The sequence below is a fragment of the Phyllostomus discolor genome, chromosome 15 (genome assembly GCF_004126475.2).
Source record: "Phyllostomus discolor isolate MPI-MPIP mPhyDis1 chromosome 15, mPhyDis1.pri.v3, whole genome shotgun sequence".
NCBI classification, from domain to species: Eukaryota; Metazoa; Chordata; class Mammalia; order Chiroptera; family Phyllostomidae; genus Phyllostomus; species Phyllostomus discolor.
In genome coordinates this window covers 14,478,248-14,505,232 of record NC_040917.2, presented here as the reverse complement: position 1 = coordinate 14,505,232, position 26,985 = coordinate 14,478,248, and the positions used below count along the sequence as shown (strand labels likewise).

General features: G+C 40.7%; 1 protein-coding gene across 8 annotated transcripts in view; it reads right to left on the bottom strand.

The window, feature by feature from the left end:
* CDC42BPA (CDC42 binding protein kinase alpha) overlaps nt 1-26,985 on the bottom strand; it is a 178,235-nt gene that overhangs the window by 44,401 nt on the left and 106,849 nt on the right. For 5 of the 8 annotated variants that reach the window (XM_036016241.1, XM_036016237.1, XM_036016238.1 and 2 more), the window contains 8 exons: nt 21,985-22,232; nt 17,568-17,673; nt 13,568-13,692; nt 10,017-10,122; nt 9,458-9,606; nt 7,664-7,755; nt 5,256-5,332; nt 4,152-4,199 (listed from right to left, as the gene is read on the bottom strand). In XM_036016241.1, coding sequence (XP_035872134.1) covers nt 4,152-4,199; nt 5,256-5,332; nt 7,664-7,755; nt 9,458-9,606; nt 10,017-10,122; nt 13,568-13,692; nt 17,568-17,673; nt 21,985-22,232 — 951 coding nt within the window. The remainder of the gene's footprint in view (nt 1-4,151; nt 4,200-5,255; nt 5,333-7,663; nt 7,756-9,457; nt 9,607-10,016; nt 10,123-13,567; nt 13,693-17,567; nt 17,674-21,984; nt 22,233-26,985) is intronic. The other 3 variants (XM_028531089.2, XM_028531088.2, XM_028531092.2) reach the window with 1 other exon arrangement.

The window sequence follows — 26,985 nt, the reverse complement described above, 5'->3', positions numbered from 1 at the left end:
ATTTACTAAAATACTGACGAGGCAAAAAAATGCTGTAATCATGACTCTTTTCCTCTACATTGCCTAAATATATTCCAATATATGGTAAGCAATAAAAAAATATGTATAATAATGTGTAAAATAATATACAATATAATATTGCCTAAGTTACAAAAAGATTGCAAGTGACAATTTTTGAAATAAGAGAATTTCAAGTTGGGTTATGTTTAATATGTGGATGACAGTTTTAAAAAACAAGAATTGAAGGAGGAAATTCAGGAATGACATAATTTCTCAGAAGAATCTAGGCCATGTTTGGTCCTAGGATCAGAAAATCTTTACAGTGCACATTGTAAACTTTGTCTTCCACTGGGTCTCACATGTGACCGGCTCTCCCCAGAGACAGCTGGCACCACGCTGCCAGACCTCCACTTCCGTGCCTGGTTCAGACAGAGGGTGAAAGACGCTACGGGAGGAAACAATGTTAAAGCAAGAGACGAATGAATGAAGCTAGGAGCCAAGACTGAAAGGAAACACTTGGAACACCGTAGTGAGATTTTGCATGAGGCCAGAGCCAAGAGTAGAACTCGGCTTATCTGACAGAATTCAAGGACAGAAAACAACACCAGGGACCAGACGGCTGGACCTTGGACCGTGAGTGCTGTCTCTGCTCCTTTGCATTCAGCCTTCACCCTCAGAGCCTCACGTCCTTGATTTACTCTCTTCTCAGAACACAGAGGAAGAGGACCTTCAAAGAGCAAGCTGACACGTTCTCGTGTGTCTCTGAAACAGCCAACGTCCACCTTGGTAACCCTGGCCTGAGCGAACAGACTGTAGAACTGCGGAGTTGGGGCGGGGATGGGGGGCAGTCTGGGCCTAGTACAGGGGACTGAGAGGCGGAGCAGGGAAGAGTTTCCGAAGCAGAAGGGACCCGGTGCCTATTTCACCGCTGCCTTAACGCCTCCTGTGGGAGTGCCTTCCCCAAGGGATGGCCTGTCTTTCAAAATGAACTACAGCCCCCTTGATCTGCTCTATGAACAATGTCACATACAAACCCTTCGCCACTAGTTCCTGACTCCCCCAAAGCCTGAGGAAGTCTCTTACTAACAGGGGAGTGTTGGGACAAGCAGTGGTTGAAACTGCGGGAGGGACTAAATAATTTCTAAGGCTCCTTCCAGGCCTGTGATTCCCGCATGCAAAGAAGCCCACAGGCCTAGGCCCCCCTGATATGCAGAAACAGGCCGCTGCGGACTCGGCCTGCTCTGCCTGCATCAGAGGGGAGGAAGGGGCGGGTGTCAAAGGTCAGAACTCCTGTTCCCTCCAGGCCACTCTTACGCATGGAAGAGACATCTGAACATCTCTTTTCTAAAGTTACACTGTTTGGTGTAACTTAAAAAAAAAAAGACATCTTGCTCCAAACGTCTTCCCATGTTGCCCCAAATCCCAGGGCCCATTTGAATTTGGAATTAACAGGCAAAACACACTGAGAAACACGGGAGGCGGGAGAGTGAGTGTGTGAGCTGGGTCGAGTAAAGGGATCACGGCTTCAGCAGAGCAGTGTGGGAGGCCAGGGGGCAGCAGCTGGCCTGGAGGAGGGCCATGGAGCCGGGAAGAATCGAAGGGCGGGCAGAGGGCATGAGGCCACAGGGGGCAGATGAAAGTCAGAGAGGTGTGGGCACCAGAAGTACCTGGACTGCTGCGATTTTGCTTAATGCTAGCCTCGCCCCCTCCTATACCTGCAAGATTCAGCTGTGATTAGCATGTTAAGTCCCCAACGTCCACGAGACAGGACACAGAAAAGCGTGACCCGAGGGGATGTGTCCTGCGGGTCAGTGACCAGTGAGAGTCTACTTCCTCTGGAGGACAGGCTCGCGCTGCAAGCATCAAGCACAGCGGCCTAACTAGTTTGGGCACAAAGGACAATCAAGGTTTGCTTTGTTCCTTAAGAACTCAAATGCCTAAGAGAAAGGGATCCTCAGAGCAGACTGTTGTACTGAATATCCTGGATGCTGGACCCAGGTGAGCCAGAGACTGAACGCCATCGTCCTGGAAAGGGTGGTCGTAGTTATAAAACTATAAAGAGAGACAAGAGCTTTATGCCATAAAATACAAATTAGGAACACAAGATGCTTTTTTAAATGGGAGCCTACTGCTCGCTGGCCGTTGCCCTGACGGGTGAAACCCACTTTCCCAGGGTGCTGCGACCCAGCAACGCCGAGCAAGGGGCACGGAGCAGAGGGCAGCGTGCTGCAGAGCTCAGGAAGCTCTGTGAAACCGGCCTGATGGACAAGGAAGGGAGCCACAGCGACCGCAGGGAGGGAGGGAGGGGGAAGAGACCTATGAAGAGTGAGAAATGTAACCAGTATTACTGAGAACATCACGTGCGTTTAAAGAAGTTCTCAACCAACCACATGAGATGAGTACTACTGTTATCCCTATTTCTCCACTGAGCAAAGAAAGGTCAGGCAATTCACTCCAAACCACATACCTAGAAAAAGTAGCAAAGGCAGAAGTCAAGTCTGTTTATGTGCTTGTTAACAAATAAACTGGGAGAAGAGAGCTTAGGAAGCAAATGACGGAAAACTACGCCTTTGAAGAGCTGGACCCTGAACAACCAAGACTCAGCAGCCACCTCAACTATTTCCTTAGGAATACAGGCCCTTGTAGCGTGTCAACACCTAGCCGCACACTGAACGAGTTCTGCTGCAGGTGAAGGACAGGAAAGGGTGCTCCTGGGAGGGGGGGAGCAGTGACTACGACCAGATGGGAGGGTGGGGGGTGCAAGGCAGCGCTGAGAGCGGAGACAGGGCGGGGGCCACTGAGGTCTGCGTGCCCTCCTGCAGGCTCTCTGCTGAGAAGAGCTGCCCCATTTCCCAAAGCGCGCACTGCTGCTGTTTCACCCTCAGAGACTGCTGTGGGGCAGAGGAGATGTAGAGGAGTTTGTCAGAAGGGAAAATGAAAATGATTTTCTGGTGGGAAGAACTGAAATAATTTATTCGAACTTCCTATTCTTTTAAAGGTGAATGACAGCTACATGGAAATACCATAGTGAGTATTTTCGGAGAGTAAAACAGCTACCAGATTATAACAAGCAATCCTGTTGCACATCAAAAGGGCTCTCTTTTTATCACACTTAAGTGGAACAATTACTTGTCTTAAGAATAGTAAATAGTTTCCATTTAAAGGGCAAAGGTGCACACTTTGGTATAAATATTTCAAAGGTATCAAATAGCACTTTAAAAATAATTTTTAAAAGTCTAGATCAAAGAGTTTCCTTTAGTGGAAAATCATGCTAAATATTCTGCTGAATATAATAATTATATTGAACTAAATGCAAAAATAAAACATTTAAAGAATCTCCCCTGGGTAAAAAAAAAACCAAAACAGTTCTATGTACAATATTTGAATATGAACCAATTTGATTTCCCAATTTCTGGAAAGACTGAATGTTTAACATACAAATAAAATGCTTTATGACAGTGATTATTGTGCCATTTTACGCAGAACAAAGAGACTATCTATGTCAAGTGTTTCTGTAAAGAGAATGAACGACACATCAGGAACTTCAAATTTATTAAATGTATAGCATTTAGCAGAAAATGATCGTGTAGTCAATTTACAGTGCATATAGTACAAACTGAACTGAAGTTACTTTTCCACATTAGAAGAGAAATTCTGTCAGCATTAAAAATTGATTCGTGCTCAATTACTGTGTTACTATAAAATCTACTGCAAGAAAACTTGTCATATTTCCTCTTTATACCACCAGAGGCTTACTTTTCATTAACAGAGAAATTAAAGTGTTGAAACAGATGGGGAATGTGAGAGAGAAACCACCATGACAGACAAAAGTGGGCAGTTACTTTCATACATATACACCCACACTGTGGCCATAATGAAATGAGCATTCCAGTTTTCAGAGCTGCTGCGAAGAATGCAAACATACAGATGCTTTGATGGCCAAAGAATTTTTCAAAATACATGTTTACTCCATTATGTTTCATAATGATAAACTCTTATTACATTTAAGATAAAAAATAAGCAAATTATGGCTCACAAATAAATCATCAAGTATGATATTTCTAAAGCTGTCTGCATTAGGCAAATTCTTCATATCAATTCACTGATCTCTTTTACTGAAGGATGCATTGGTTTGAAAATCAAAGACTTACGTCATCCAAAAAATCAATCAGTGAAGATGAGGAAGAAGAAAAGGAATCCTATTTAACGAATACAGCAATAAAAAAATAGAAAATATGGATGAAGCAATTCAGTAAGAACAAATAATAAATCAAAAATTTTGCAAAACAATTGAAAGGCAAATGACATTAATTCAAACAAATAAATGAAAAAGCAGTCACTGTCATTGTTTCTCAAGAAACTCAGAAATTCATTAATTACTTTTTAAGGAGTGATTCTTATTCCCATTCCCAAAGGAATGAAATACAGTTCATACACTGTGTCCAGAATGTAATAAAATGGAGCGCATGGCAGCTCAACCATCCAATTCAGTGTTAGCATCTTCGAAGGTAATGACTGGCAGAAAGAGACGATCTCTGCCTCCGACTGTCCCCCCCTGAGGGCGGGGCTGCGCCTACCTGGTCACTGCGAGGTCTCCAGCACTAGAATGGCGACTTGCACAGAGACCGACAATTACTTGTTGAATAAAGATATAATCACTAACTTAAATTGTCTGAGGCAAAAGTACACTTTATATCATAAAGTGCTTTTTTTTAGTGAAGAATTTAAATATTAGGGAATGATAAAAAGGTCATATAATCGTTGTATCATTAAAATGGAAACTGCCTAATACATTCCATATAACACCTTTTAAAAAAGCATCCCTGGGATACACTGCTAAAGACCTGAACTCATCTGGAACTAGAATGAGCATTGCCCTACTGTGAACTTCTGACACTGCCAATGGCTTTCTACTATGACTCTGTGCTTTGGAGAAAAAAAGAAGCATCAGATTATTTCAAAAGTCAGGAATTTATTCTGCACTTACAGTTTTCTCAGGAGGAGAGGTGAAACTGCTTTTAAATCTTACCACTTGCGCATGCTGACCTTTCTTACATGTTTTCTTAAATAAAAAGTGACTGTAGTTTACATAAGAAAGCAAGAACATACCCCTTTCCTTCTATGTTTTTAAATATGCAAGAGTCTAGGTCCTCTTAGGTGGGATGCAATAAAACAGTTTTATTACAAGTGAATTTTAAATCACAAGGTGATTTTTAAATTGACCCCAATGGATATTTGAAAAGCTTAATACTTACTTCAAATTGATCCAGAGCATCGGTAGGCGTATTCAAAAATGCCAAGAAAGAATGCTGTGAGTCTTGGTGCTCTATACCTAGAAGACAGCAGCAACTTTTCTTAAAACTAGAACAAGTGAAATGGATTTTCATGGACAACCTTTCCTGTCTAAATCCATTAAAAGCTGTTTGCAAACTAACATATTTTGAAGTTGGTCAATATCAGCTCTACATATTTAAAAAACCAAATTATACTAATGTTTCTTGGAATATCATTTAATAGTTAAATTATATCATTCTCCATGAAACACTTCTTTCTTGACTTGAGTTCTTAAATTTCTTTCCTTTCCCATATAGTACCTTATAAATAAACACATGAAATCTTTTGGTAGTCCTGAGAGAATTTTAACATAGAGCCCTGAATACGTCTGATTTTTCTAAGATAGTTTATACCAAACAACATACTGAAATACTCTTATCAAGCACATAGTATGCACTAACATAATCTTTTTAAAGAAAATAATGCAATTATAAAACAAATGTATTTAGTTATGAAAAAAAAAACTTTCGTTAAGGCCTCAGATTTTAATATCTGATTTCAGGTATTGTTTTATTGACAGAATGCATGCATATCTCTTGGCTACGGTATTTACTTTAAATGCATAATTTCCAAAATAATTCTTAAAATATACGTATAATGATAAATACTAGAAAGGAAAGGAAAAAGCAGAAATAACCAAGTACACAGTTTGGATTTCCATATCCTCAGGAACTAACAACTAATTTTCATGCCTTTCATATTACTCTCTAATCATATACCACAGTTGCCAGATAAGGTAGCATGTTCAGGAATTCATCCAGTCAACAGATTTAAACAGGCTCTATTTATTGAGAACCTATTACATGCAGTCCGTCTAGATACTGGGAATATAATAATAAACAGAGCAGAAAAAGAACTTTGTCCTCATCATGTAAATACCACATTATATTATTTAAGTAGTATATTATGTTACCACATATAGCAACATGTTATATTCTACAAGTTCAAAATCAAAATCAAAAGTTATGGGTTAACATCTTTTCAAAAGAGAACAATGTGATTAATTTTTTCTCTCACAAGTTCAGGGCTATTCTAAAATGATACAGCCAACGTCAGCTGGGTACTGTAAGTCACACTCTGCACTGTCCCCTTCCACATGAACTGTCTCAGGGCCGCTAGTCCTTCTCGTCTCACATTCTGTCTCCTTCAGGCACTAAGTAACTGAGCCCCCTTCCACTCTCGCTGTCTGAAGCCCTGCCGGACTCGCACTTCTTCGCGATGCCTGTGTTCCCAATCTGCGTTCCCAATGCACTTCCTCGGGGCTCCTTCTTTCCTTGTCCCCCAGGCACCTCAGTCAACAAACATCTACCGCCCATCTGCTGCTTGTAGTGGTTCTTCCACGTTCATTCCTTTATGTGACCACCTTCTTTCTTCCGCACTTTCGCAGCAGACGCTGAGACCTCACCGGCTCTGCGCCAGTGCATGCCTCGGGGTCGGGGTGGGAAATGCAGGGAAGCAGGCCAGCGCGGCGCAAGGCCCGCTAACTGGGGGAGTGTTCAGGCGGGGCTACCGACTTGGTCGGGAAAGCGGCCTTCTCATAACTGCGCACGACAGACCCCTTCATTCACAAAACATTCTGAATTTCTTTTCAATAAATTTTTACCTTATTAATGCTCACGCTATAGAAAGAAAGTTTAAGTTCATGTAATGAAGCTACCAAGCATTCTGGAGTTGCTCTTCACATCAACGGGAAAAAATGCTTAAGTAATGTTTTCAAGAAAATGGGAACAGATCCTGGGTAATTCACAGGACAAGCAATTTAAGAATCAAACTTGGAAGACGCTGAAATGCCAAAATAATTCTTTATCTTTGAATTGCTCTTATAATACTGGATTAGATTAAGCTTTAGCTACTTCATTCATTGTTTCCTTATCAGCCCTGGAAGTGAATCCCCTACATCAGGTGAGAATAGTTAAGTATAAAGTATATTTGTACAGAAAAAAGTATAAAGAATAGTAAGTATAAAGTATATTTACACTGAAAAAAATTTTTTTTTTCAAATCATAAAAATTTTACTTGTGAAGTAGTCCACGGCACTGAAAAAAAGAGTTAAAGGCATGGCAAAGGAGTTCTTCTGTTATTATAATCAAATCTTTAAACAACATCTCTTCAGTAAAAACAAAAGGACTCAGATGCCCATCTACCAAATATAGGGGTGTGTGTGTGTGTGTGTGTGTGTGTGTGTCTCACACCCACACACGACATAAATGGATGCCAGAACTGCTGAGTCAAACAATTCTTCCACCTCCACAATAAGCTTATTCTCGTGTAATAACATGCATTCATAACAGAATATTAAGTTCCGATCGATGCAAAAACATTCCCATACCCTTTTCAGATCTAAGCTCCTCTGTGTCCTTTATCAGTTGTTCGATTTCTGAGAGTAGTTCCAGGTTCTTCTTCTCCGAGTCTTTTAGTTTACTTAAATAAGGGGAAGAAAAGGAAAAATGTCGTTATTTTTGCTGCTGGTTGGTGAGCCATCATTATTTGGATGGACTTATTTGGCTCAAATGTCAGTCATGCTAAATTAGGGAAAGACAAACTATAAGGAAGAGCAAATCTAGGCTATCATCTACTTTTTCTTTAGAGCCTTTTTTTATTGATTGGTTTTAGATGGAGAGAGAAAGGGAGATAGTGAGAGACGTCAATTTGTTGTTCCACTTATTCATGCATTCATTGGCTGACCCTCGTCTGTGCCCCGATCAGGGATGGAACCCGCACCCTTGGCCTATCAGGATGATGCTCTAACCAACTGCACTACCCGCCAGGGCCTGTGGTCTACACTTGGGTCAGTGAAGTCCCACTGGAACACAGCCAGGCTCGTCGGGCTGCACACTCTGTGACAGAGACGACATGGTCCAAAAATATTCACTAGCTGGCCTTTGATAGCAAAAGTTGCTGGCCCTGAGCTAAATTATTAAATTAAAAAATGTCATAGAATCAAATGTTGACTTTAGAATTCTGTTAACTTCCTTCATAGAGAAACACGAAAGTAGAGCATATGTGTTTCTCATTTTCAGCTTGACTCATGTCCCTGATTATGAACAGAGTCACACGTCTTGGGCATCAGGAGAAAATCAGAGTTGTTCTGAATTATGACACAGAGAACGACATTCTTTGTGCTGGGATCCAATTCACATTCTCCAAAAGAAATTTGTTTTTTTTTTCCATTTTCATACCACACAAGCACATTTAAGTAAAGTGTACTTAATTTATGTCTAGATTATTTATAACAAAAATTTATAATTCAACTGGGCTGCCATGTATCCAACCTCTGATTTGATTAAACATTAAAGACTACAGTTTAAAGACTAAGGCTTCACACTATTCAAAATTGAATTTATGGGACTATATTTCTTTTTATGACTGAACACCTCTGGCACTTCGGGTATTCTGACCACTAAAGGAATCTTTAAATTTTCATTTGCAGCATGAACTTATTTTTCCTCTATGTCACCTATATTAACTTGTTCTTGAACCATGTTTATATCTAATCCAATTATGATTTGCATTTTCTCATTTATTCAGGTTGTAATTTGCTCTACTGTTGTACTAAGAATTTAGGGAACGTATTCATTAGCTAACTTTCCCAGAGATTATGGTGTATATTTTATTTACTTATATATTTTACACATAAAAGAACATAAACAACAATCAAAATATATTATACCATTATGAAATTTACCATCAACAGAATTTTCATTTCTACAAGATTTATGGTATAGGTCAGAATTTTCAGATGACTGTATTTTGCTTTTGACTACATGTTGCATTTTCTCACTAATAATATATTCTTGAAAATGAGTGAAGTGAGGTTTTAATGGAATAAAGCCTGAGAGTCAACTAAATCTTACAAATTCAGGGAAAGGTGAACAACAGAATACTAATTAGTACTATTAATTCCACTTTACGGACACGCCAGGGGACAACGAGGCTCTGTTACAGCCCCTTCACTGCATGAAAAGTTTGAAAGCATCTGGTCATTTTCAACTCTTCATAATGTTCTCTGGTCATCGCTTTTAAGAAAAGTGCGACAGGAAACTGAACATGTAACTTCTCTGCAAGCCCGTGGGGCCCACGGCAGGCGTGGCCCCGCAGAAGGGACCGTGGGAGCCGGCCTCACCATTCCGTTATGATGTTGGACGCCTTCACTTTGTTCAGCTCCTCCTGGATGGCCTGCTTGGCCCTTATTTCTGCGTCCAGGGCTGACTGCAACTCCAGTCGAGCGGACATGTCCAGCTTCGCAAAACGACGCATTTTCCAGGGCATGTCCTACAAAATAATATGACTTTTTAGCTCAAGTCGATTTTTTATGTTAAATCTAGTAATCCAAGTGAAATGGGAAACTACTTAAAAGCATCACTTTTCTCTGATAACAAAACAGAATAAAAACACTGCACGTAAAAATATTTTTCATTAAATTCAGAAATAACTGTAGACCCACATATAAATTAGTTTATTTTTTATAGTTACTACCAGTAATAGCTAGCCATACAAATTCTAGCTAAGCAGCTGTGTGTTATAATTCCCTAACCTAGAAAAGACTTGAACTGATTTCTCATGCGAAACTTTACGCGAGGCTAAAGCCTGGACAAACGGCTGTAGGCACCCAGACTGGCTGTCGTGTTTCTGCCCCTCCCCCGCCCCGCCACGACAAGTCTCTGTGCAGAATGGCAGCTTACCGTGGCTCGTGTGCCCAAGCTGGAGTTCCTTAACGCTTCCAACTCTTCGGTCATTTTAGAAGCCAAGGCCTGAAGATACCCTCGTGCATCCTTTTCATCACTGACCCTAAAATACACATGTATAAGGGCAGAGATAAGGTACAAAAGTAAAACAAAGAGAAAAATTTCAGTGAGATACACATTATTTTAAAGCATCGTAAAGAAATAAGCTAAAAGTGAGAGAAACTTAAAGATGTTCTCGAATACCTTCTTCCAAAAGTTCTACCGTAGTATTGGGTTGGCCAAAAAGTTCATTTAGTTTTTTCCATACGATGGCTCTGGTAGTACCTAGTCGTCTTTAACTTCATTCAAAACGATTTCGTTACACTGTATTGTGACGGCTGTCATCTCAGCGTGCATTTAAAAACTTAAAATTGGTGAATTGTTGTGTAGTCATTTTAATATTGAAGATGGAAGAAAATACACATTTTCAGTGTATTAAGCTTTATTATTTCAAGAAAGGTAAAAACGCAACTGAAACACAAACAAGATTTGTGCAGTATATGAAGGTGCTGTGACTGATCAAACGAGTCAAAAAGTGGTCTGCACTTGGTACTATTGACATTTTGGCCAAATAATTCTTTGCTATGGGGCTGTCTTATGCACTGAAGATGTTTAGCAGCGCCCCTGGCCTCTACCCACTAGAAGCCAATAGCACGAGATAGCTGATGTACTCAAAATACCCAAATCGATAAAGTTAATGGTAAAAATGAAAAATGTGTCTTTTATTTCACAAAAAAACCCTAAATGGTCTTTTTGGCCAACCCAATACTACTATCTCTCAAGAACTACAAGAGGTTTATTGAATTGTTCAGTTATGTACAAATTAAAGCTGGCCATGTTTAAAAAAGTCCAAATTAGTTATATCTGATAAATTAGTAAAACTTCACCCACGAACCACAGAATACCCTCTTATCTAACATTAAACTCCCCCCTTGTGATTTCCAAAGAGTATTAAGATTTCTCATTAATTAGATTCTGCTAGTTTATGTCATAAATACATAGTATACCCTTCTTAAAACTTAAGTAAGCTATATTTAGAAAGTTTAGTTTAAAATAGCATATTCTGCAAAACTCTAAGTTATACTGTAATAAAGCTTTCTGTTTTCTAAAATGGTAAATAATCAAAGAGAAAAGTTTACTGAAACTCAGTTTCTATTTACTGTCTTAAGACTATCTTGCTGGTGCAACCATTATGATTTTAGACAGAAATGTTTTCAAATCATATTCAGTAAAACAAATTCCACACACTAGAATTTCGCAAGAGAAAGTTTGCTTTTTGTTAGATCTCTTCCAAAACAAGGGGTAGACTAGGAGCAGGGAGCGCCAACATGGGAAAATCTACTCAAGGTCCTGTTCTCACCAATGCGAATCACCTGTATACGGAAAGCTGTAGTGCCACACAGAAAAAAGCTGAAATCTGCAATGCTCAGGAGTGTATTCTAATAAACTTTGTGGAAGACTATTGCTTTGTGCAGGCTGGTTGTTTTCAAAGGTAAAATTCAGGCCATTAAACAGCTATGAGAAAAGCATATCTCAGGAAAGTTCCTATGTATCTGTGATGCAGACAGGATACAAATGCAAATCTTGGGCCTGGCTTAAGCATCTTCAGGCTCAGGCTCCTGAGCAGTCAGGGGACGATTCCTGTCCCAGACACAGAGCAGCGCGTGTGAAGGTGCCATCGCTCAGTGCAGAGCAGCGCCCTGTTTACAGCTCAGGAATTGTTCACTTCTGGAATTTTCCATGTAACAGTTTCAGACTGCGGTTGACCGCAGGTAAGTGAAACATGGAAAGCAAAATTGCAGATAAGTGGGGGTTACTGCATATTATAAGTTTCCAAAGCCTTCTTTTGGCATTACTTTATTTTTAATACACCACACTAAAAAAAATGTAAATAACCTGAGACTCTTGACCTTTAAGCTTGGACAGAATATCTCAGAGAGTTAATTTTCAAGTAGGTGAGAACTCTGAAAACAGGGAGTGCATATTTTTCTTTTAGCCTATTAAACATTTAATACTGTATCTAATACAAGACCATTTCTAAATAATAGCTTTTAAGCAAAGTGACTTCCTTATATTCCTGATTTCTGCATATTTCATTTGAATATGAAAAATGCAAAATGAGTATTTTTCTGGAACTACATAAATACTTTCATTTTCATCCTCCAACCCTTTCCAGAGAGCCCACAGTTCAAGCTCCTCCCTCGGCCAGGACCCCTTCCATCCCACCTGGCCCCACAGGCTGGCCACTGGAAAGGGCCAGGGGTCTGGGAGCTCAGGCTCTGCTCAGGCCGGACTCGTCTTCTATGAAGTCATTTTCAGCAATTCCTTAATTATAAATTTGATTACTTAATAAGGGAGTTACATATAAATAGTCCTAATTTTTGATATAAACTTGGCTAAAGTAAAAATGATTTTGCTTCAGAAGTGTAGATATGATGACATGTGGAAATTAAACATTAACGAACTGTTTAACTGTACTGATTAGAACATAACATTTCCACAGTGGAAATGTAGCTATTTCGTCATTGAATAGTCACATTATTAAGCCCAAGATGAGTTAATATAACAGCTCCACATTTAAGCCAAGATCAAGATACTTGAGTCACTTGGTTAAGATTTCTTAAAAAGACAGTGTTTATTTGTTTTTTATTTTAAGAAGAGGGCTATTATAAGGAAAATGGAAAAAAGTGTGTAAAGAACCAAAATAAAAGCACAAGAAACTAAAATTTCCTCTAAATGATCAGTCTATAAATATATGAAGAAACAATTTTTTTCAGATAAACAGCCATGATTTGCCAAAAAGTAAAAAACTTAGAAAGTAAATATAAAAAGTTAAACTATTTTTGTTAGAAAACAAAGTCCCCATTGGATCCCACTTTCTTCATGTATTATAAAAATATACCATTTTTTACAACTATCAGAATCATTTTAATGAATAAATTAATATGAAGGTTACTGAAGTAATTATTCCACATTAAATCCAAAGAGCGTAATTTGCGGAACAGTCGATAAAACCACACTGTGACCACGTAGGGCTCTAGAGAGCCACGTGTGCACCGATCTGTCGCAATCACGAAAGGAGGCGACAGCAGCACATCTCCCGTGCACCAGTGTGTCTCCAGGACTTCTGGTTCCTAACGCAACCACAAGTACGGAAATTTGGATCTCAGAAAGAAACACCTATAGCTAGTGAATGACTTTCCTCTGTTCTTTAAGGACTAATAAATAGTCTTAGGAGAGAAAAGCAGTTTCGTTCCTCAAAGAAATGCCAGGCTTCAATGCTGCCGTGTAAAAGCTGACAGGGGTGTCTGCTGGGAGTCACGGAACATAATGGAAAACACAGTAGAATGAAGATCAGTAATAAATAATGCATCAGTAATAAAACTGCCTTTACAGTAACTTTTTCACAGCAAAAAAGAAGGTAACTTGTTAGTCGCCTCGTGGAATTCATACCAACTTGAGAGCATGTGCAAACTCACCCACAAAAACGCACTTAAACGAGCACTCACCACTGAATTATTTCTGTGATCTGGGCTTCCCAATGCGCCACGGACTCTTTCTTGTCTGCCAGGTCTTTCACCTCTTCTTCCAGCTGCTGGTTGCGCACGCCTAAGTTCTCGTACAGGGTGGTGAGCTGAAAGGCAGTTTCGAGGCACGTGTGACTTTTAGAAATAGCAGCTCAGGTGCCTCTTGTTACATCTTAAATTCACCCTGTTCCTTCTGGTCACTGATTTGGAAACATCAAGCACTCCCTAAATTCTCCTTCGGCCTTTGCTTTGTCTTCCTTACTCCCACACTGGGTCAGTTCCATTTGTGAATATTCTCCATTTGCCGGAAAAACTTCCCATTTCTACTGGTAGCAATATCTCTCGTTTTTTGTCTGAAAACGTCTCTATGTCACCTCTTTAAAAAAACTTACAAAGAATTTTAAGCATATGTAAGAATGGACGAGCCCACCACCCACCCTCAACAATTATCACCACAATGTCCATGTTAATTCTTTGTACTCCTGTCTCCTTGCCCATCCTCCTGTATTATTCTACAGCAATACCAGACATGGTATTATGTTATCTATATAAATTTATGTATAGACATATCTAGAAATGGGCTCTCTTTAAATATAACTATAATACGATCACACTTAACACATTTAACAAGTTCCCGATATCTTCACATAGGTAGTAACTGTTCAAATGTCCAGTTATCTCAAAATATCAGAAAACTTTGTTAAGTTGAATCATTACACCAAGAGTAAACATAGCTTAATTCAGGTGTTGCATCTTTCAAGTCTCTTATTTATAGGTTCCTATTAAAAATTTTCTTCTTTTTACTATAGGAATACTTCCTATATGCAACTGCGGGGAGGCACTGGGGAGACAGGCAGACAGCCATGGCTTGCCTGACCAAGATCCCACAGAGAGGAATGGGGCGGAGATGAGCCCTGCCCACTAGCATGGCGTGGGTCTCCACGGGCAAGCCTTAACGTAGCTCAGCGACGTTTTGTAGTTGTCTTTCTCTGGTTAATTCCAAGAGCTGTGAAACGGTTGTTTTTGACAATTGTCCACTTTCAAACTTTTTTTTTTTTGAGAAGATTGACCAGTTCTTCATGTTAGCATAGCCAGAAGTCTACCAGCTGGTGTGAGAATATTTTTTGCAGATGCAGTGTCTTCCCTAATTCCTGCAACACATGTTTCTTTTTTTCTTTCTTTCTTTCTTTCTTTTTTTTTTTTGGATTGCCATTGCTTTGACAGCCCTTCCAGATCCTTTGTGGGTGGGCTCCCAGCTGGAGACCTGCAAGTCGGGGCAATGCAGACTTTGCACGGCCATCTCACAGTGCTCACAGTTAGTGTTAAGTAAGTTTGTTCAGAAAAAAGCTCATCTTTTTTCAGCTTTTAAAAAGCGTGCATTCTGGAACCAGCCTGCCTTTGTTCACAGCCTATTCTGGCACTTCCCAGACCTGTGATTAGGGAAGTAGCTTAATCTCCCTCCTGCAGAAAATGTGAGAACAGGGGACATCCCTCAGAGAGTTACCGTGAGAAGTGATTTAGATGAAGTAACTCAGAGGAGGACCAGCACGTTAGTGAATTTTACCTAAGTATTAGCTCATTCTGTACATTTGGGAATGAGAAGGTTTTACTATTTGTACATTAATATATCTGGCCCATAAAAATTGTAAGACTGCATAGAAATATGGAAAATGCTCCTAACATTTTAAGTGAAAAGGTAGACTAGAAAATGAAATGTATCCATGCTTGCAAGTAAGTAATAATAATATGTATACAAACCTATAAAATTAAAAGTTGTTTTGTGGTGATGAGGTCATGGGTACTTTTTATGCTGAATATTTTCCACATTTTTTTTGTAATTTTGCTTTTTTTGGTAAAGTAATTTAAAAACAAGATATAAATGATAAACCATTTACTTTTACTCCATGGAACATGTGGCTAATTTTATTTACAGTAAGTTCTCTTTTCATAAAAAGTGAAGCTTGCAGACTTCTGAAAACATCAACTTTTCTCTACTGCCTTTTTAATGTTTGAATTTAAAAATGTAAATGTGAAAACGTATTAGTTATAAAAGCTATTTAAGTTTCAAAATTAACATAACAATTGCTTCTTGGCTCCGATATCTGCAATACTGTTGAGGTTCTCTTCCAGCTGGTTCCTGGGGGAACAGCTGGTGTAGCGGCAGCAGCAAAGTACTCGAAGTACTCGTGGGTTGTCCCTTGTGGGGAAACACCCAGTTCACACCCAATCAGAAAACGAGCAAAAGGAGAGAAACAGTGAAAGTGTGCCACTAGGGGGGCTGGGAATTCAGCAGAGAATAAAAAAAAGAACAAGAGTGAAGTTCAAATGAAAGCAAACCCCAAATCCTTCCTTATTTCTCCAGAAACAAACATCTCCCTGTTATCACTTGTCATTAAGTGCCTGCCCACCATATGAATTTGCTCCCAAAGTTCTACTCATCCTTCATCGTAACTCTAAATGTAGCAAGAAAGGCAGTATTATATTTATGTAAGTTTAGGGGAAAGGTAGTATTATATTTATACAAACGTAGGAGACAGGTTTTGAAGTTTTACCCTTCAGGTCTCATCAGAATCGAGTACTGTTTAAAAACTATATCTAAATATGTATTTTTGGTAAATGAAGAACTTCATGATTAATAATGAAATAAAACCAAGGATGAAAACAAGATTTGATCTATATTCAATCCGATTATTTCTCAATCCCAGTTTTCTTAAAAGTATATCTTCTGCTCAGTAATTTGCTTAAAAATGCCACATGAATTCGACTTCTAGAGTTTAACTACATTTCTTACCTCAAGGTGACTCTTAATAGAATCTTAAAATTTTATATAATGATTAATTCTGTAGTCATTAGTCAAACACAGGAAATAACAATGATGTGACCTATTTGTACAAAGTTCAAATACTGTTGGTTTCAGCGGCCGAGGCTGAGAGTCACAGCACACACACGACTCTTACGTGACTTACAACCGGAAAAGTCCACTGGCACTGCTGTGGCCATTTGCCAGTGCCTGTGTACATCGGCTCTATAGAACTCGACAAGAGAACTAGCAGAACTCTTTCTCAAGTAGTTTGCAACCAAGCAAGCAGTCAATTTTAAGTGCTTAGAACACTAAATAACCCTGAGCAAAGCACTGAAAGAAATGGGGAGGTATACAGGACACAATGGAAAACTGAGACAGAATGAAGAGACTCCTTTTTATGATTATTTAACCATGGTCTTTCAATCTGTTATTGGGATTATTAATAATTGAACATAATACTTTTAACTGGAGGAAAATCCTAGAAATTATTATAAAACACAATTACCCAAACCCTATTTAAATGTAAATAAAACTATTAAAACTTCTGGTTAATATTAGGATTTTTACAACTGTTTGTTAAGAGCTGGCATAAGAAATGCAGAATAACCATTCAAGAAATCTGATAGACTAAATAGAAAAATTCCTTCAAGCATTCGAAATTTTGTTCATCAATCTGGCTACTTAGGAACTTAGTCTAGGGTTCTGCTCTTTAGACCAGCCACAGGGTTTAGGCAGTGCTGGTTTCTTTGGATTCTCACAGACCAACAGTACTATGTCTAGCTATTATTATCAGTGCTCCATCATGAATGTGGCAGTACAGTTGTCAGAACTTCTCCAGTTCGGCCTAACCGTTCCTGCTCTTGCCAAGGGCCAGCCTTAACTTAGCTGTGCGAGGTAAAGTGTAACAAAGAGAACAGACGGAAAGTGAAGTCCAGAATAGAGGCTCAAACAAAAAAATGGGACAAAGAATAAGACAAGATAAGCGAAATCTTCTCTCCAGAGACTCCTGAACAGACTGGCATAAGGAGAAAGCGCCTGTCCCGACAAGTGACCTTTGCATGGAGAGAGCAATATTAAACGAACACGTGCACCAAACACAACATTACAGCCCCAGTTTCTACCCCAGGGCTGGACAGCCAGCAAGTGCTCAATGCGTATAAATGAAAATGAATGGCTCACCTTATCAAGTTCACTGGTCAGTTTTTTATTTTCTTCAGTTAGTAACACCTTTTCTCGTTCATACTGCTGTTTGAACTCATTTTCAAATTCTTCCCTTTCACTTTGACTAACATGATTTGAAACATAAAAGGAAAAAAAAGGATGGAAATTAAAGGTAAAATTACGGTGTCCCAGATTTGCACCACATGCTTTATCCTGAAAAGCCACTTAGATCTTGATTGATACAAACCCCAATCCTCTCCCTTAAAGTTAACAATCATTTTCTTTTAAATAACCAGTAGACTTGTCCTCCTAACCACATCTGCTTTGTTTTCCATTTGAAAATCTGGGGGAGGCACCTGTGCTCTGTGGGCCTCTGGGCTGTGGTCCCCTATTTGGTTTACGTGCACACGAGAAAGTGCGGGGAGGTACAGAGGCTGGGAAAGCAGGTTTACGAGCCACAGCACGAGTCCTCGACTCAGCTCCTCAGAGCTCAGAAGTTCACGATCACGTTTCCAGCAGTCCTTTCAGCACACTCGGCCCGTCCTTCCTTTGCTCACCTAAGTACCCACCTACATACCCATACATATATACACAAGTTAATATTATAAAACTTATATGAAATGATAGTTCTGGGGGCAGCAATGTCTACGCTCAGAGGCAGACACAGTTCTCACAGACTTTTACGAAAGGGAGGGGGAGTCAGTTTTGAATGATGGGATACAAAGATGTAGGTGAGGAGACTCACTTGCATCCGCGGCAGTCGGAGGGAGGACGCTAGCTGGCAGCAAATGAAATTCAACGTGCATCAGTTGTGGCTAATTTTATATGACTCAACAAAACATACTTTTGGTTTTAAAAAAGTAACCTTAAAAATCCCTTGCACCAATAAATATTACTTATAATTTAAATAATCAACTCCAGGAAAACAAGCCATCCTGTGTCCCAGCAAACGTGCCACTTGACTTATTATCTATCGTCACAACATAAATTTAGTTGTGTCTAAGAATCTTGCTTTTCAGTAGCAACTCAAAATAACAAAACATGAAAAGTTACAAAAGAGCCTTCCTTCAGAAAAATATGTATTCAAATCAATTAAGTTAAAATTTCTACATAGAACCATTGGTTTTTCCTATTTGCCTGAAACAAAACTTGAGTCTCTTCCATATTAAAACAAACAGACTCTCCCAAAAACCCTATGTTGCACTTCATTGTCCACTTTTCTTACCTTCTCACTCACTGGCAACCATCCTGAAATCCTGAAAGGTCTGTCTGTGTGCCTAACCGCTCCTCACCACACCAAATCTGGCCTCTACTGCCACCTCCTCAAAACCACTGCTCTCTCAACACTCACCACTGTCCTGCTACTACATCCAACCCGCTGGCTGCCTCTGCCAGCACCGTCCACTCCTCCTCCTGAAGTGTCCTCTTCTCTTGGCTGCAGTGACACCACACTCCCCTGACGTCAGCTGCCTTTCTGGACTTCCCGGTTCCCTTCCCACAGGTGCTAATGCTCCTCGGTATGTGGTCTCAGGTGCTCACGTTTTCCCCGAGCTGTCTCTGCTACTACACTACTGAGTTCAATTACTGTCTATTATGCGGACGAGCTCTGAATTGACACCTGAAGCTTGTCTGGGCTTCACACTGCTGATGTGCCATCTCCACAAAGATGTCCCCCAGGCACCTCAAGTTCAACACGCCCGACTAAGAGAGCTCAGCACAGAACACGCGCCCAGCACCCTCTCTGCCGTCCCCTGTGCCCGCACACTCTGCTTTCTCTCCTCGGACTACAGGCGGAATCGAGCCAAGCCCCTTCGCTCGTGCGCCTGCGCGAGTACACGGCTCTGGCACTTTGCTCCTCCCTCCCCTGAGGCATCCACTGAGTAATTCTCTATCAGATTACAAGCCTGGTGCTACGTCTCCCACCTAAACACAAAAACAAAAAGCAAGATAACTTCTTTTGAGATGATTTTCTCCTCCAGCCACTACCTCACTGCACTGCTTGCTTTTTGTAAGAAAAGACTCCAAGTAGTAACAGTGTGATCTATACTCTGTCTCCAGTCGCCTTCCTTCAAGTCTTCGGACCGCACTGCGGGGTTCCGCCCCTCCGGTTCCCCTGAAATTGTTCTCATCAAAGTCACCAGTGACCTTCACACTGTTAAACTCCACTGCTGTCACTTGGGCCTCATTTTATTACGTAAAGACATGATCTCGTTTGACACGAAGGCAGGTTTGATATGTTTTCATCACGTGGCTTCCAGGACCCCAAACCTGCCTGCTCTTCTTCCTGCTCGCTCTCTCTCTCTCTCTGCTGATCCTCCCTCATGTCCCAGCTCCCAAGACCGGAGTGCCCAGGGCCCAGGCCCGGAGTCTCTCCTCCATCCACACTCACTCACTAAGTGATCGTACACTGTCTCACCAGTCTAGATAGCACGGAGTGGTAAATACTCCCAGAACGTTATTTCTAGCCCTGAGATCCAGGCTGCCCTACACCATGGCCCACCTGCATCTCCACCTGCATGTCTAATAAGCTTTTCAAACACAAGTTGTTCAAAAAGAGCTCCTGATAATACTCCCAAACCCAAACTTGCTTCTCCCATCATCTTCCTCTCTGTGTTCTCCTAACTGCTGAGGCCAAAAACCGTGGTATCGTTCTTGATTCCTCCTCTTTTTTTTCTCCCCCATATCTATCCCATCAGCAAATACCACTATCTTGCCCTTTAAAGGAGACTGGAATTCAAACATTTCTTACCACCAGTTCTGCCACCACCCTAGGCCCGAGTCACCATCTTTTGCCCAGATGATTGCAATAGCTTTCTAAATGGTTTCACGCTTTTTCTCTTATCTAATTCAGACCATCCTTACCACAGTAGTCAGAAGCCGTTCTGTTGAAATACAAGTCAGTATTTGTCAATTTTCTGCTCAACACCCTGTCACGCCTCTCCTCAATGGTTTTACTCGGAATAAATAACCGGAAGCCAACTGAACGTGACTTCCAAAGCCTGGCCCCCACTGCTTGTCATGCTCAGCTCCAACTATTCTTTCCCCTTAACTCTACTTCAGCCATGTGGACCTCCTCATTATTACTTTTAAATAAACTTTGTGTTTAGAGTAGTCAAGTTCACAGCAAAACTGGGAGGAAGGTACAAAAATGTCACAGATATCCCCCGCCCCCACACAAGCACGGGCCCCCAGTACCAAGATCCCTCAGCAGAGTGGTACATGTGTGACAATGAGCCTACACCAGCACTGTCCATCGTCATCAAATTCCACGGTTCACCACAGGGGTCGCTATTGGTGTCGTACATTCTTAGGGCCCAGACAAGCATATATTGGCATGGATCCACTATTATAGCATCGAACACAGTAGTTTCACTGCCCTAAAAATCCTCTGTGCTCTGCGGATTCATCCTGCCCTCCCCCAGCCTCTGGCAACCACTGACCTTTTCACTATCTCCATAACTTTGCCTTCCTGTTATAGTTTTGTTAACAGACTCGTTCTCCACATGGAATGTCCCTCTCACACATCTGTAGTGACACCTCTCCCACCGTCTTCAGTCCTCACGGAGAAGTCACCTTCTCAGTATAATCTTCCCTGGCCATCCTACGGATAAAACTAAATCCTTCCCCTTAACGCTTCATAGCTCACACCCTCTGCCTTATTTTTTGTTCTCGACATTTATCTAAAAACCTGGGCATCACTGGCAGTTCCTCCTGTTCCTCATTTCTCACATCTGGCCGTTACATCCTCTCAGTTCTGGATTCTCAGGAGACTCTGGGAACCCGTACACTTCCCTCCGCCCTCACTCTTACTGCTTACTGCTCACTCTTAGAGAGAGGAGTCCCGCTGCCTGGTCTGGCACAGCTGGACTCCTCTCTCTCTGTCCCTGCCAACCCCTTTTCCACACAGTGCCAGAGGCATCTTCTAAACATGTAAATACAATCGTGCCCTTTTCCTGCCATGGCCTTTGACTAAAGTCCAAGTTCCTTAAAGTCCTCCATCAGCGTGCTTCTGTCTTCCTTTCCAGCCTCACTCCTCACCATGCTCACCCTTCTTTGTATGTTTTCACCATAATGAACAGCTTTTGTTTCCTGAAGGTGCCGCCCTCCCCTGACCAGCTGGATCCCAGCACGTTCTGCTGCTTCCCGTGTCTGGACGCTCTTCCACAGCCGCATACTTCTCTGGTCTTAACTCACAAATCATTGTGTCCAAAAACCCCAGAGGCACCGAAGTCGTCCTTTGTGCCTCTGCTCCGGCGCTCCCCCCCACCTGCCTTCCCACCTGCTCTGCCGCATTGTCGCTTTCTGTTCGCCGCCTTGGCCCCGGCCTCCCTGAGGATCGCAACGTGTGCACTGCCTGTGCGTCCCCAGGCCCTGGCACACACGAGGCATTCGATAAATGTTTAACCTCCAAATATTTAAACAACTTGATTCTTACCTCTCTCTCCTGTTTTTTTCTAATTTGTCTTTCAAAATCATAATTTCTTTGTTCAGAGCAAGCTGCTGGCCTTCTGAATCGTGCAGTTCTTTCTTTAGGTTTTTAATTTCATTTGCATGTATTCCTTCTCTTTTAGATAATTCTTCTTCATAAAAGATACTTTTCTTTTCCAAATCTGTCTTTAGTTTAGTTATCTCTTGCTGATGTTCTATGCTGTATACTCCTGGTGAGTAACTAATTTGTTTTTGCTGTAATAAGAGAATAAAAGATTAGTTCATCTGTAAGAATAATAAAACCACAAGTAACTTCTTTCTGTAATACAAGGACCTGTTCATATAGCTGAACATTATTTTTGTATATTATCACATAAACATAATTCTTTATTCGGGATATTAATCTTTGTCTGTCACATGCCACAATTTTTTCCCTCAGTGTATATTCCTTTATTATTGTGTATGTTACAGTCTTCTTCACACCAGGATTATATATCTGTATTTTCTGCTGGTACTTAAAACCACAAAGGTCTAATCTAACACCTTCATACTCACTCAAGAAAAAAAACAACTGGTCTCCTTGCATGTAGGGCAGGCATTAAGGGGAAGAAATTTGGTTGAAAGCCATCTTTTTAGAAATTAGGTTAAAACACACTCTCAGTAACAAGGGGAAAAGGAACACCTGGCGTCTGAAGCTTCTTCCAGGTCGTGGCTAAAGGGTAAACAGAAGCACGGAGACTGTGGCTGCAAGATTCCCTGAGCTTTGTGACCTACTTTCCCAAGTAACTGATAATGAAACTTTAAAACCCCAAGAATCTATGGGCTTACGATTAATGACAACAAGAAATCAAGCTCTGGCAGATGTGTCCTTTTTTGAAGGTGGTATTAGGGCTGAACAACTGGTAACATAGTTGATTTAAAGTAAAAAAAAAAACGCCACCATGCTAGCTCCTTCACATCTGAGGTATATAATAATAATAAAAAACAAAACCAACAGTATCAGTGTGGGCCTCAGAAACGTGCCTGGCGTACCCACTGCACCACTCCACCACTGCCCACGGACTACTCAGGAAGCGCCTGCAGCCTGGCATGCAAAGACCTGCCGAAGCTGAGAAGAGCCACATCAAGTCAGATTCTGGCTCTCATGCAGCTGCCTGAAAACAACGCCTGAAGTGACATCTGCAGCCCTGACCACTTATCTACACACTAGTCTCCCTTTATCCGCGGTTTCACTCTCCACGGTTTCAGTTACTCGTAGTCGCGGTCAGCCGCAGTCCTACAATATTAAGTGAAAAATCCCAGAAACAAACAGCGCAGAAGTTTTCAATCGCATGCCTTTCTGAGTAGCAGCATGAAACCCTGAGCCATCCTGCTCTGTCCCACTGGGACTTGAATCATCCCTTCAGCCAGCGTTCGCACACTGTACACACTGCCCACCCCTAGTCACTCCGCCGGCTCGGTTATCAGATTGGCGGTCAGAGTATCGCAGTGCTCGAGTTCAAGTAACCCTTACGGCAGCCTCACACCACGTCGAGGCACTCCTTCACTTCCCTTCATCTCATCACGTGGCCCTGTGCCAGCTCGCACACCACGAGGAGGAGAAAGGCGCGTGCAGTCCATGCTCACCGAGAGGGGCCACGTCCAGGTAACTTTCAGTGCAGCGCAGTGTTGTAACGGTTCTTTTAGCACCAGTTACTGCTGCTAATCTCTTACTGGGCCCAGTTTACAAATTAAACTTCATCACAGGTATAAATGTATAGAAAAACATAGTACGTATAGGGTTCACTACCAGCCAGTCTCGGGCACCAGCTGGGTGTCTTGGAACCGATCCCCTGCAGGCAAGGGGGACCACTTTACTATTCTTTCATTTTTCTAACTGAAAAATGTTCGTCACCTGAAGAACAATTTTAGTTTGTTGTTCTGGTTAGTGTAGTCTTGGCTGTTGGGAGAGTAACAGCGTGTGGTAGAAATTCCAAAGAAAAATTACCCTAAAAATGTTATAGATTTGTCACTAATTGATAAGGATGTAAAAAGCCAAACGAAATGCTGACAAAATGAAACCTTATGTAAAAAAGAACAATATACGGCAAAATAGGTTTTACTGTAGGTATTTAAAGTAATTCAGTATTAGCAAATGTATCAGTTACTGTGCAAAAAATGCTTTATTTCCACAAGTTAAATTAAAACAAAACCACACGACAATCTCAGTAGGCACCCCTGCCGAAGAGTCCACAACGAAATGCAACACCCACTCCCAACGATGCTCCCAGTCCCACAAGGAATCAAAGCAAAACGGAGGCACAGCGGTTCTGCTAACTTCAACACTGTCCGCTGTCCAGTTACCAGGCAACACGGCGCTGGCAGAACACCAGACGTACACACACACTCAGGAACAGTAACAATGGAAAGGATGTCTTCCATCATCCCCCTATTTAATGTTAGCTTTTAGATTATCTGACCAAGTAACATGTGAAATATTAGTTACAAGAAATGAGCATCTTTAAAAAGCGATAAAATCATTATCATATAATACAGTTGTTCACCCAGAAAATGCAAATCAATCCACTGAGAATGTTAGAGTTGATGGTGTAAAACAACCGCATTAGATAAACACTAACCATTAGTACATCCAGACCGTAGAATAAGCAGCAAGAAAACAGTAAAGAAGTCTCACTGTTAACAGAAAAACAATCAAACAAAAATAACTAGAAATTAATAAACACATACAAGGAATAACAATAGTAATTTTTCTGAATTGTATAAAAAACTACAAGTCTTTATAAAAAATAGAAGACGACTTGAAACAATACAGGAAAAATATCAAGTTCTTTAAAGGGAAGGTTAAATGATATATATTCAGTATTTCTCAAATTACCTTCCTTTTAAATCTAATAAAGCATTTTTTAAAATGTGGGAAGTGGTGCAGGGGTGGAAGATGGAGACAAATGTTCCTAGTACATAGGCGAAAATAAACTGGCAAAAATACCAAAAAATTCTGCAAAAGGAAAAAGAATAAAGAGAGGGAGAGGACAATATTCTTTCCAGATATTAAAACCTACTATAAATCTTGGGTTTTTTAAAAGATTTTATTCATTTATTTTTAGAAAGATAGGAAGGGAGGGAGAAAGGAACAGAATGTGTAAGAGAAACAGCTATTGGTTGTCCCTCTCATGCACCCAACTGGGGACCTGGCCCGCAATCTAGGCATGTGCGCTGACTGGGAATTGAACTGGCGACCTTTTGGTCCACAGGCCAGTGCTCAATCCACTGAGTCATACCAGCCAGGGCAACATACTACAAATCTTTAATAGAGTATGAGTGTAATATATCTCTACCCCCAAATAATTTAATTCAGTATATGAGACAACTTCAGTCACTGAAGAAGGCAGCATTTAATAACATCTGAACCACCAGCAATAGAAGAACAAAATGATTCTCACATCATACCATTTTAGCAACACAAACTCCAAAGGAGTTTAACTCCAAATGGAGTTAAATACTTTTAAACAAAATAAAAACATCCAGGACAAGGCAGAATTACATACTTAGCAAACTCTGAAAAAGAAGAAAAAGCCAAATGAAGTCACAGAAAAAAACAGAGGAAATAAAAACAAATATTCTATAGTTTGAAAAAGAAACAAGGCCAAAGTTAAAGGCCAAATGAAAGTCATAAAATAGTCGCTGAAAATATAAGTACAATTATTACTCTACAAAGAGTTTATATGAATTTATTAAAAAATTAGAACTATCAAATTAAATGGACAAATGATTTAAAGAAATAATTCAGAGAAAATATGCTTAATAAACTACTAATAAAGCAGGAAATACCTCTCATACTTGCAAATATTTGTGGCATGTATCAAGGACTTGTAACAATCTGACTACTTCATTTCTAGGTAATTGTTCTAAGAAAACAATACTGAAAAAGCATTGTATGACGGTACTCATGGTAATTATAATATTGTAAAAGTATAAATAAATATTGAATAGTAGAGAACTAGATAAACAGATATTCCTTTGTAATCATTAAGACTATGTTTGTGACAATTATGTAATAATGAGTGAAAAGTATGTGTTAAAGGTTGAACCTTCCCTCCAAAATTCATGCAGAAGCAATAACCACCAGTATGTACCTCAGAATGTGACCACATTTTTTTTTTTTTAAAGATTTTATTTATTTATTTTTAGAGAGGGAAGGGAGGGAGGGAGAGGGAGAGGGAGAGGGAGAGAGGGAGAGAGAGAGAGAGAGAGAGACAGAGAGAGAGAGACATCAATGTGCGGTTGCTGGGGGTTATGGCCTGCAACCCAGGAATGTACCCTGGCTGGGAATCAAACCTGGGACACTTTGGTTCCCAGCCCGCGCTCAATCCACTGAGCCACGCCAGCCAGGGCTTAGAATGTGACATTTAAAAATAGGGTCATTATACAAAAATACTGCATTATATGACTTGCATGTGGATCTAAGACAGTCAAATTCCTGGAAGCAAAAAGTAGAATGGCTGATGCTTAGGGAAGGCGGGGGTCGGGGGTGGGGCGGGGAGAGAATGGGCAAACACTGGTGCGGGGTGTGAAATCCCATCTATGTATCTGCTCTGTGGGTCTAAGGTAAAGTAGGGTGACTACAGCTAACAATACTGTATTGTGTACTTGAAATTTGCTAAGGAAATTAAGAAATTTGACTGAGGTGTAAATGACCATAATGTATACATATATCTAAACATCATGTTTTACATCTTAAATAGAGAGTTTTCATTTGTCAACTATACCTCAACAAGGCTGGAAAAAAATAAACACAGGGTCTTTACAGAGTTGATCAACCAAAAACGAGGTCAGTAGAGTGGGCCCTAAAACGACCCAAGGTCACGCACACAGGGAGAACGCGACGCAAAGACCAGGCAGGGACGCAGGAGGTACTACTATACACTGAGGAAGGGCTAGTGTGCCGGCTGCCCGCCAGACACCAGCCCTGCCAGCACCCTGACTCGGATGCACTGGGCCCCATTACAAA